The 11,572-nt window shown below is 45.4% G+C and overlaps 1 protein-coding gene across 8 annotated transcripts in view; it reads left to right on the plus strand.

Annotated features, from left to right (window-relative positions):
* The window catches only part of EIF4G3 (eukaryotic translation initiation factor 4 gamma 3), a 120,691-nt gene that overhangs the window by 93,005 nt on the left and 16,114 nt on the right, over positions 1-11,572 (plus strand). For all 8 annotated transcript variants that reach the window (XM_026862649.1, XM_026862644.1, XM_026862645.1 and 5 more), the window contains 9 exons: positions 1,275-1,445; positions 2,438-2,635; positions 3,336-3,482; positions 3,760-3,996; positions 6,306-6,410; positions 7,998-8,130; positions 9,267-9,361; positions 10,990-11,083; positions 11,316-11,433. In XM_026862649.1, the coding sequence (XP_026718450.1) occupies positions 1,275-1,445; positions 2,438-2,635; positions 3,336-3,482; positions 3,760-3,996; positions 6,306-6,410; positions 7,998-8,130; positions 9,267-9,361; positions 10,990-11,083; positions 11,316-11,433 (1,298 nt within the window). The remainder of the gene's footprint in view (positions 1-1,274; positions 1,446-2,437; positions 2,636-3,335; positions 3,483-3,759; positions 3,997-6,305; positions 6,411-7,997; positions 8,131-9,266; positions 9,362-10,989; positions 11,084-11,315; positions 11,434-11,572) is intronic.

The raw sequence follows: 11,572 nt of genomic DNA on the forward strand, positions 1-11,572 counted from the left end.
CATAACGAAGCCCAAACGAGAACTCCAGCAGCAGCCGTGATTATGTTCGTTTGCTTTCCTCAGCAGCACGTATTTATGTCGTCAGAGCCAAGCGACTCAAATTGCCTTTAAGGAGGATTTTGTTTTTTAGTAGTGCAAAACCAGGTTTGGGGCTGATACATGACGTAAGAGGCACCGGCTAAGAGCACTTTCCTCCTGTACTCGGTGAAGCTGTTTGAATAACTGAGATGGTTTTCCCTCTCTGATGCTCGTTGAATCCCTTTGTTGAACAAAGAAATGTTTTAACTGGCCCATCTTTCATGTGGAGGTTGCCTACTGCCCACTGAAGAGATTAATTACTTCTGTGGAAAGCAGCAGGGTTTGATAATGGAGTCTTATTGCTGCACTAATTTTTACGTTGAGATTGGACGTTTCTAGTAAATGAGTTAAGAAATATGAGAGAGCACAGGGGAAGAATAACCTCCTGATAACATTTGATACCTTTAGTCCTTAATCAGAAGCTCCCAGATGATGAAGAGGGAGTTTGGGGGTGTCTTGTGCCATATCACTTGTGCAACTGATGTAAAACTCCCCGGTTTCAGCAGTTTTCATACCTGATTTGACCAGAAGGTGCATCATGTTAGGATTGCAGAGAGGCACTTGATGCTGTTTCAAACAAAATACTGTGTTTTTCTTTCTGTCATGAACTATAAAGAGTTGACCCACATCTGTTAGGATCCGTATTTCTACAATGCAGGAGCTCCACTGGTGCTCCATTCAGTGTGTTTTACATAATTCCTGTCTCAAAATGGCTGTCTGAAGCAATCCCCAGTAAAACCTAATGGCTTTGGCAGAGTTGCTAAATGATAATGTATCATTAGCTAATTGCTTGGGATGGCACATTTGAAATACATCTGTAAGGACTTACTTAATCCTTAAATAGGCCTTTGCTCTGATGTCTGTTGTGCAGTGTCTGGCTGTCAAGAGGCCGTTTTGGTCAGCAGGGTTCAGCTCTGCAGTGTGTAAGCAGCGCCCGGAGCAGCACCGATGCGTGTAGGCAGTGGTCATCCCGTATCTGTTTCGGGGACAAGCTGCCTGAGAGAAACGTGTTTGGTGTCTTCCTGTTCCCTCTGACCGACCCGGACGCTGCGTTGGGTCGGAGGGCGTCCTCAGAGCCCTAGGAGGAGTTGCTGATTGTTGGCGTTGCCGTCAGCGGGTGTTGGCGTTGTGCCCTGGAGTGTTTTATCGAGATGCGAGCTTAAAAGGGGATATAACAAGGAATGTTTTTGTCCTAGTTGTTGAATGTTGGACCGAGGAGATCTCAGCCGGGCCAGAGGAGAGAGCCCAGGAAGATCATCACTGTGTGTGTGAAGGAGGATGTGCACCTGAAGAAGGCAGAGAACGCCTGGAAGCCGAGCCTGAAGAGAGAAAACCAAACTGAGGACCCAGAAAATGTCAAAACCCAGGTGAGAACATTAACAAGTGCTTCTGAGTACAGCAGTCTGTAACAGGAGGAGGATGGTAATTTGCCTTTGCTGTTGTGTAAGACAGTAAAAAAGGGCAATGAATTCCACTTTGAATCACAGCTTTACCCTACCTTGATTTTTTTTTTTTTTTTTAACTTGTTTATTCTTGACCTGGAGTCTAAATGGCAATCCTGTATATTAAGGGAGTCTAAATAGGGAACACCAGACAACCTACTACCTCTCTTCCAGGATTGTTTTTCTACTGCTATTTCACTAGAATATTTCTGTCTCCATTTTAAAGCAGACAACCTCAAACTTCCATCACAGAACTTGCTTTTCATCCCCTTTTAGACTGTGTTTCTGCCCTGAACCTCAGCAAGACTGAGGTTCCTCTGTCAGTTTGTCCTGCCCAGCCTGACAGTGCTGTCTCTGAAGCTTTCTCTGTGTCTTTCTCCCCCTCCTCCCCTCCATGGAGCAGCCACTCTGGGCGGAGGTGTTTGCCTGGTGGTCAGACTTGTAATTTTTAGGATAAGTTGGGACAGTTTTGAAGGACACTGGAATTCTGTTCTCAAGGCTAGTGGCAGTGGTGTTGACCTAATTAACATTCTGGATAGGAAAAAAGGTGCTTTAAAGTAAATATAGGAGAAGATGAATACCTCTGGTTGAGGGAGAAGTGGTCTACTCCCTGTTAGTTTACATCTCATGGCTAAACTGATATCAAGAAGAATGTTTCCGTTGGGTGACAGCAAGGGATTTGTGCTGCTGTCACACTTGAAAAAAGCACTTGGCTGTTTCCAAAAATCCTGCCCTGCAGCCTTGATCTTTGGTAGCCAGTAGCTGAGCTAGAACTGTGCATAAATGTGTGTGTGTGTGTGTGTGTGTGTGTGTGTGTGTGTCTCAACTCCCTAGGAGTTCCTATAGGACATCTTCTCTGTTCACCCCTAAAGTGTGTCCTGGCTTGAGCTTTAAGGTACCATTTTCCTGTTGTCTAGGAGCTGTTCCGCAAGGTACGAAGCATCTTGAACAAGCTGACGCCCCAGATGTTCAACCAGCTCATGAAGCAAGTGACAGACCTGACGGTAGATACAGAAGAGAGGCTGAAAGGAGTCATCGACCTGGTCTTCGAGAAGGCTATCGATGAACCGAGCTTCTCGGTGGCGTATGCCAACATGTGCAGGTGTCTTGTAACGGTAAGAGCCACCCAAGTCAAAGGGGAAATTCCTCTGCACGGGTGAACGTTCTGCACGTTATCCCCTTGAACTGATTGGTGGTTAAACGTGGCAAGAGCAGAGTTAAATGTTAGTTGCTGAACATAAATAAAAACAATTTACATGACAGATTTCTTCTGCGGGCAGAGGGCTTTGCCTGGAGTCATGTGTTTTTTGGAGCTGAGGACACTTTGCTCTGCCTGGTCGCAAGATGCCATGAGTCACATTTGGAAAGTTCAGTTTCTCTCTCGTTTCAAAAGGAGCCCAAGGTGCCGAGCCAAGCTTCGGGCAGCTCATTTTCAGATGGTGAATCTGGGACAAAATAACCTCGTTCACCCCCAAAACCCTTTATGACATGCAACAAAGGAGCAGAGCTCCAGAGTCTTAAGCACATAACAAGAGCGGTTTTAGGCAGTGTGTCTTTTTAAAGGATCCTGTGAATGGAAATGTAATCTGTGTCTGGGCGGAGGTGGTGTGAGCCAAGTTTTGAGTGCGACTTTACATATGAAATGTAAAACTCTGCTGGAAATCATGACGTGATGCTTAACTGTCATAGCCTTGCAGACTTGCGTTGCTGAATATGAAGCATGTAATAAAGTGTAATGGATAGCTTATAGGAAACCTCACTCGTATGTAAAGTTTAGCCGTATTTCTACTGATGTTTTTCTTCCTTCTCCTACAGCTGAAAGTGCCCATGGCAGACAAACCTGGGAGCACAGTAAATTTTCGCAAGTTGCTGTTAAATCGCTGCCAGAAGGAATTTGAAAAGGACAAGGCTGACGACGATGTCTTTGAAAAGAAGCAGAAAGAACTTGAAGCTGCTACCACTGTAAGTGGTATTTTTCCCCATAAATTCTCAGAGCTCTGTCTGAAAATGATCTCTTTTGAAGATGACAGTCGATTTGGGGGGAATTTTGGAGTTGAGAGTTTCATTCTGTCATAAAAAATACTTTTCTTGGTTAGCGGGTTTATACTCGCCTCTTTTTGGTTTGTAGGAGAAAAAGAGTAAACAGGGATAACAGCAACTATAAATGTAAAACTGGATCTTTTGAAGAGTTCTGTGCTCTGTGAACATGGTTTTTTAGAGCTGCTTTTCTGTTTTACAGCCAGAGGAGAAGACGCGGCTCCATGACGAGCTGGAAGAGGCCAAGGACAAAGCCCGACGGAGATCCATTGGGAATATAAAATTCATTGGCGAGCTTTTCAAACTAAAAATGCTGACGGAGGCTATCATGCATGACTGCGTGGTAAAGCTGCTGAAAAACCACGATGAGGAGTCCCTCGAGTGCCTTTGCCGCCTGCTAACTACCATTGGCAAGGACCTGGACTTTGAGAAAGCAAAGGTAGGGCAGGACCGGGAGTGAGAGACAAGGCTTTCAAGGCAGGGATGGAAAAATGGGTGTGGGGTGTTTTTATTTGAGGATTTTTTTTTTCTTCACGAATGAGGCATGAGGAAATCATCTGCTCTTCTGTGGATGTTTCATCACGACCTGGCCTCGCTCCTTCCTCTCTGCCCCTTTCTAATAGAGTCTGTGTGATTTTCAACTGTGTTCTTCACTCGCTACTTGTTTCCAAATATTTCATCCAAGCACACAGCCTAAAAGCACTCACCATATCCTATGGGTTTCTTTTTCCAAATAGATTTTTACCTCTTGTCTGTAGTTTCCAAAACATTAAGATTTACAGTTGTTTCTTTACCATTGGAGGCTTATATTACCCACAAAAGCTACCACTGAATGTATTGTTCAGGTTAAATCTAAAAAAAACCCGCTCATTAACTGGCCTAAACCCCGACCTGAACCTTTGTAGATGCCTTTGTTTTGTGTCATCATCATCTCCAGCTCTGATGGAATGAAGCAGCTGTTTTGCAACTGCAGCACTCCAGCATCCTCCTCCCCGTTTTCCAGCAAATGTATACGTAGCATGGAGCATTACGCACTCGATGAGCTTCTCTTGGCACAGTTTGCTTCTCCTTCGCAAAAGTCAGGCTTGGGATGAAAAAGCATTGAGGATTTTGCCAGAAATCAGTCGGACTCAGCTCTGGAAACAAACTGAACTAATTGTTTTCAGCTGCTCGGGGAAGGGAGTTCCCTTACAGTGCGCTGGATTGCAGGGACCACGGCGGATCAATCCTGATCCTTATGGGGAAAGTTCCCCAAACTGTTTTGCGAAGCATTGACCAAAAGAGCATAGTTTACCACTAGTCCCCCAGACTAAATACCCTGCGCTGTTATGGCAGCAGCCTCCGTATTACTGAGGCAGGTTTGAAAGTGCCAGAAGGGGGATTAAGTTTGTCCACGTGCTTCGGGAAGAAAACAGGGTCTGACTTAGAAGCAGTAGCTGAGGTCACGCTGGACAAGTCCTGGATGCTGTTTTGGTCTTTGCGAGCATGGAAAGACTGTCAAAGCCAACGTTTTGGTGCACTGGCCAGTTCTGCAACCTCGAGCCATGGCACCGTGGAGCCTGGGGCAGGCACGCAGCAGGGAAATGCTTGCACATGTGTCATGTTACACGTGGTGAGAAGCTGCCCGTGTCCTGTCTTTGGGATTTGTTATTTCTATCAAGATGGAGTGATAATCCTTTATTTATTTTCTATTAATGGGGTAGATGTTTTATTATGTGTTTTTATTGTAGCTGAAGCGTTAGTGATAGTTATAATTAAAGCTTCTGGACAAAGTCCATTTTAAATATTTTCCCCGTCATTCCTAATTTTGGAAACATTTGCTCTCAGAGCTGAAACTTTCCAAGGCAAGGCCAGCACCAAATTTTAACGGGGTTTTTCTTGTTTGTTTAAGGGTTTATCTAGTTTTTAGAGAAGAGAGTGAAAAACATTTTATAAAACTGTCCTGAAACTTTTTGTTTAATAAAGCTAGAGCCCCCATTTTGGGCAAAAAGGCTCTTTGGAGCCTGGCAATTCAAATTCAGACCTAATGGAGGATTCTCTAGTGATACCATTTTATGACTTAGTGCAAACTGATTTGGATTCCATCACATCACAACTTTTTGGACGAAAAGGAACTTGTGGAATTTTGTACTACAGCTAAACCTGTCATACAGCTTCTTGCTGAGAGAAGCAGCTCTTCTGCCCCTGCTTCTCTTGCCTGGCCCTGGCTGAGACAGTTTGGAGAGGTAAAGCATCAAAATGATGTATGCAGGGTTAGTTTTATGCTGTTTAGTTTCCTGGGCCAGTTTTTCTTGGGCTGAGGTGAGCACACACGCTGATATGAAGAGGAAGAGCTCGGAGGTACAGCAGGACTCTCCTTTTAGGTGGCAGTTAGCCAGTAGATAAGCTTAGCTGGACCATGAAAAAAAAAAGATTTTTTTTTTTTAATAGATAGTAAGTTTATTATATACATACAGAGAGTGTAGATTATTCAAGTAATTAAAAATGCTGAGAAAAGTGTGTGCTAAACGAAGGAGGTGCCTGTAGACTTCTGCCTCATTTCCTGCACATCTTGCACTGTGCACACTCAGGTCCAACCTCAGGGGAGCGTCCGAGGCCCAACACTCCCTTCTCTGGAGAGCAGCTCTGAGTCCCCAGGTGCATTTCTGGCACAGAAATGCTTTAATGCGGAACCCACTGACTCCCTGCCTGAGGGAGCGTTTTCATTTTCTTCCAAGACACATTGATGATGATGTTTCTCTTGTGTAGCCTCGCATGGACCAGTATTTTAATCAGATGGAGAAGATTGTGAAAGAGAGGAAAACATCTTCAAGGATTCGGTTCATGCTTCAGGATGTAATAGACCTAAGGCTGGTAGGTACCAACTCAGGTGGGTAAAAGAGCATGTTCCCTTCATGTCCAGGCTGGCAGAGCTCTCGTGATTTACAGCAGAAGTGGGATGTTAGGGGGAGATCTGCACCCCTTATCCCAAAAGTCTGGCTGTTTAAAGACAAGAAATCTCTCTATTTTACCTTAATGAAGACCAAGGTTGTAGACAGGTGAACTGCTTGTCGGGGTGTTTTGGTTCTGCTTAGACACGTGCCCACAGGGGATTCTCATGCCACTGGTCCAGCCCCGTTGCAGCAGACACGCTTGAGCTCTTTTCACAGAGAAGTTTTGGTTGGTTTCTCCCCCATGGCATCCCCTGTGCTCGTCCCCGTCATCGCGCTGCTCTGCCATCTTCACTTCTGTGCACTCGGGTAACTCAGCCATGGGGCCAAAGTGCTCCGAGATGCGTTCCCGACCAGTTGGTGTAAAAACTCTCGGGGGCTTTTTCATGGCAGTGTGGATCTCATCAAGAGACAGTTCTATATTAGCTTGTACTGCTAGCACAACAAGGCATCTGGTAGTTGTTTACCCATATTGTGCAGGGCGAAGCCAATGGAGTCTGCGCTCTGTCGGGGTGTGACCATGGTGAGTCCACACCAAGCTCCAAAAATGAATAACCTGGTGTAGACAAGTGCACAGACCATGGGGAGAGGGACCTGCCCCTGTTGGAACCCAGCAGGGGTTTTGAATGTGGCCAAGGTGTTAAAACTGGAGTCTCCTAGAGTGAATGGTGACTCTACGCCGTGAGCGCAGCTTGCACAGCCCTTCCCCAGCACCTGTAATTTCACTGATAGCAGCACAGCTTCAGCCACAAGACTCAACTGAAGTCCTGAGCAGGTTTTACTCACACCTCAGATGGCTGTTTGGAAGCTGGTTTGGGGCTTTGTGATGGCTGAAGTCACCGTTTTGACTGCAGGGTACACAAAGATAATTATCCCCAAAGTTGTAATGAGATTGTAGGAAGATCAAGAGACAGTCTGGTTATTCTGGGGATAGATGGATCTGCGCAGCGTATGGTTGAATAGACACATCAAGCAGTGGAACTGTTTTGTGGAGAGACAGCTCCACCTCTCTCTGCAGGATTCCTGTCTCAGCCATGACAATCCCTGGAGTGGCAAAGCACCATCTCCAGATAAAATGCAATTGCTTTTTGCTTCTTCATTTTCCAGGTGTCATTTTTTTCCTCAAGCTTTGAGGAAGGGCTCTGATGAACAGTGTCATAGGATAGAGAGTGTCAGCAGCCTCCCTCTAGTTGGTGTCTTTCCTCTGAACCTAGAAAAATGTGCCGGATGCTTGGGGTTAAAACGGCTTGCATTCAGCCATGCCTCTCCAAAGTCAGCTCTCACTCCAGCCTACATTCTGCATCAAAACTTAGGGTATATAGCTTTGACCTGTGGTGCTGCAATAACATGAACCAGCACCCCAGAGTCTTTCCCAGTCCCTCGGGGAGCAGCCCCTCTAACATGTTACAAGGGTGAGAGGCTTAGGCCTTGTTCGCAGTGTTCAAAACACCCCATTTACGGTGCTGTCCTGCAGATATCGCTGAGCATGTGTTTGGGGTTTTTTTTCTAGTGCAACTGGGTATCACGGAGAGCGGACCAGGGCCCAAAAACCATTGAACAGATTCATAAAGAAGCCAAGATTGAAGAGCAAGAAGAACAGAGGAAGGTCCAACAACTCATGACCAAAGAGAAGAGGAGACCAGGTAAAGTAAAAGCCAAGCTGACTGCTCATTTCACTCATTTTGCATCCGGTGGCCATAGAGGGAATCCCACATAAAAGAAAAAAAACTTTTTTTTTTTTTTTTTTTCCCCCCCTAAGTGTAATCAGCACGGGGAATTGGGGCCTGATTGTGGCTGAGGCTGGAGAAGGAACAGGCTTGCCATGGATTGACTGTGGATTTTTCAGGGGCAAATCCCTTGGGTAAAAATAAACAATTGCAGGCCAGTAGTGCTTAAGTTTTGCATTTATGCAAACCATATTTGATTTTGTGACAGGCTGCCAGAAATCTGTTATAACAAGTTACTACGTAGGAGTCAGATTTGCCATCCATTCTTGCATACAGCAGAATCTGATTTCAGGAGAATAGCATCTAATTTCAAGAGTAACCATGTTGTCTTTATCTGTTAAAGTTGTGAGGTGTTAACTCAGCCTGAGAAAGCGTCTTGGCATTACCTTAAATTGCTGCCAGCCCTTGAGGCTGGCACTACCTGAAGATAAATTCGGAGTGATTGGGACAGAGGGGGACAAGGAGAAAGTCATCTTTGGGATTCTTTAATACTAAACACTGTCAAATAAAAGTGCCATGAGGACAGGACATAAGGAAAATACACATGGACTTTGTTTTAATTATCCTAAAACTGACATCAGGAGAAGGTAAGGAACTTGGGACTGCCTCAGTGCTTCTGTGTCTAGACTAGCCTAGCACTGCTGAAATCTGGGCTGCAAATGTGGCCTTGGGTTGGCAAAGGCATGTTGTCTGCTCCTTTGGGGAGCTTGAGAACACACAGTATGTGCAGCCATGTCCAGATCACAAAGCCCACGCTGAGAAATAGAACCAGGAAGAATCACTACCAAAACCAGCCCTTGAAAACAGTGAGATCTTTTCTCTCAAGGTTATTTTATAATAATAAAGTCAGGCAAGCTAATTATGTCATTTTAGTCTGAAGAAACACTCCGGAAGTCATGATTTCTGCACAAAATGGTGCTGAGGCTTAGCAGAAACATGCCATCTTCTTTTCCTCCTCCTGTCGAACTTGGAGACCATCTCCGGCATTCTCCCGGGGTGCCACTGGAGCGGCGGGGTTGGGCTAAAGGGCCTTTGTGTTTGTCGTCTGGCAGGCGTCCAGCGGGTCGATGAAGGCGGTTGGAACACTGTGCAGGGGGCAAAGAACAGCAGAGTGCTGGACCCCACCAAGTTCCTTAAAATCACCAAGGTAGGTGCCAGCATGAGACTTGTTCAGAGCAACAGGAATGCTGAGGTCTTGCCTTACGGTGTCTGTCTGTCTGGGAAAGACCATTATGGTGTTCACAGGTCAAAACTTGGGTTTGGGAACATTTTAAATCCCCAGAGTTAGTCCTGTCCCTAAATAAAGCACAAAGGAAGACTCTGTTGTCTTCTGAATGTTCCTATTTTGTTTGTTTTGAGGGAAAGGAGTATGCATACCCTTTTTCTCAGGTTCATAGTGTCCTTTTAGTGACCCAGAAGTTCTCTTAGTTAGAAAATCTTCATCCGTCATGATGAAAAGAGACTGAGTGGGGTGTCCTGTGTGACAGTGATGCAGCACATCCCATGGCTATTACAGAAGGCATCTCAAACACCTGTCTGGTAGAAATCCTTTGCTCCCTCAAGTTCTTCTGACGCTGCTTCTTAGTAGAATGAGGATGCCACATTCAATCTGAAAACAAAACGTTCCTGACATGTCACAGATGGCAGCACTCCAGACTTGAAAGGTTTAAGTAGTACGAGAAGAGCTTTATAATGTTTCTGGACTTCCGTGTGGTGCGATTGCATCCCTCAGAATGTAATAAACTTTCACACCCATCCTCCAGATGAGCATCTTCTGGTTTTTTTACCATTAAAGTGGTGATTTGGGGACATATATTTCAGGTTGCAGATTAGGCAAGCTTGGAGATTTCTCCTTTTTTAATGATCTTCAGAACAGCTCTGGGATTCCTTGCCAAGAACTCCGTCTTTCACATAAATCATGGCAATTCCTAGACATTCCCTTGTCCCAATTAATGTCACTCTCCTTGTGTTTTACTCAGTGCCTGGATGCTTGGAGGAGCTGTAAAGCAGAACGTGGACAGACTGTAGTCCTTCTGCAGAGCAAACAAAGTTATTTCCTTGTGAAAGTCGCAAAACAGACTCCAGAACTTAATTAGCAGGAGGGAGTCAGCCTCCTTTTGTCTGGGCTTACAGCTCATCTGGGAAAAGTCCTTCTACTCTGTTTAGTACAAATACAGTACGAATAGAGCTCGCTCCACAACAGCTGCGTTGTTAGGAGGAGAGAGGTGCTCATACAAAGAGATCTGCAGGGTCACAACCTCCCTGTCGATAAATTCACCTACTGAGCATTGTAAAATCAAAGTTCTCTTCTTGTCAGACACTACTTATTCCCCTCCAAGTTCTGCAACCTATTGTCGTTCTTGGCCCTCTGAATTGTGTTTGTTACTGTGCAGATTCCCCCCAAAGCCGACTGGTAGGTGGGGTGGACAGCAGAACTCTTTTACTCATCACAAAACCTGAACATCTTCCAAGTACTGAAAACACTGTTTTTTCCTCCTCACTGAGCTTCAGAGTTCTCAATAAAAAGAAGCTCCTGGTCACTGTGAATGTCTTTCACTGACCCTTTGGAAGAGACTGTTTGTGATACCCTTTGTTGTTTGTGTCCTCTGTCTTTGGCTAGGGTTTGGTCTTTCAAAAATGTGTTAAAGTGCATTTTGGTATTCACAAGATGAGGGATTGTTGCCAAAAAATACCCCATTTATAATTAAGATGTACATTTATACATCTATAATTAAGATGTGCCCTTGTAACAGTATGTCTTGATGTGTTTTACAGCCCACAATAGATGAGAAGATTCAGCTTGTGCCTAAAGCCCAGTTGGGCAGCTGGGGAAAGGGCAGCAGTGGTGGAGCGAAGGCAAGCGAGATGGGTAAGTCAGGAGGGTCCTCACCCTCTGCTTTGCTACCAGCCCCCTGTGCCACAAGGGGATCTGGGGGGAGATGCTCACCTCTGTGTGATTGCCTGTGGGGCAGGACCAGCCCTTTCCCTTCAGTTCTCTCCCCATCACTTGGAAACCAGCTGTTAAATGTTTCTGCGATGCCAAGGTGTCAGCAGCTACTGACCTTGTCGCTCTTCTCTGTGTTGTCTTTACGATCTCCCAGACTCCTTACGACCAAGTGCCACTAATTTGAACAGATTTTCTGCACTGCAGCCTCCAGTCTCATCTGTGTCTGCCTCATCTGCATCTTCAGAATTAGATTCTCGCAGGGCCTTAACTAGGTAAGCTTTGGCCCAGCGCTGACTTGCCCTTCTGCTCTCTGTACACCCGTGTTCTTCACTTGCTGCTCTAGTTACCAGCACACAGAAATAAGAGAATTTCATTGAGTTTCCAGGAATGGCTGGAGCTTTTCCCCGCCCC

The sequence above is a fragment of the Athene cunicularia genome (genome assembly GCF_003259725.1).
Source record: "Athene cunicularia isolate RWA chromosome 21 unlocalized genomic scaffold, athCun1 chr21_part1, whole genome shotgun sequence".
NCBI classification, from domain to species: domain Eukaryota; kingdom Metazoa; phylum Chordata; class Aves; order Strigiformes; family Strigidae; genus Athene; species Athene cunicularia.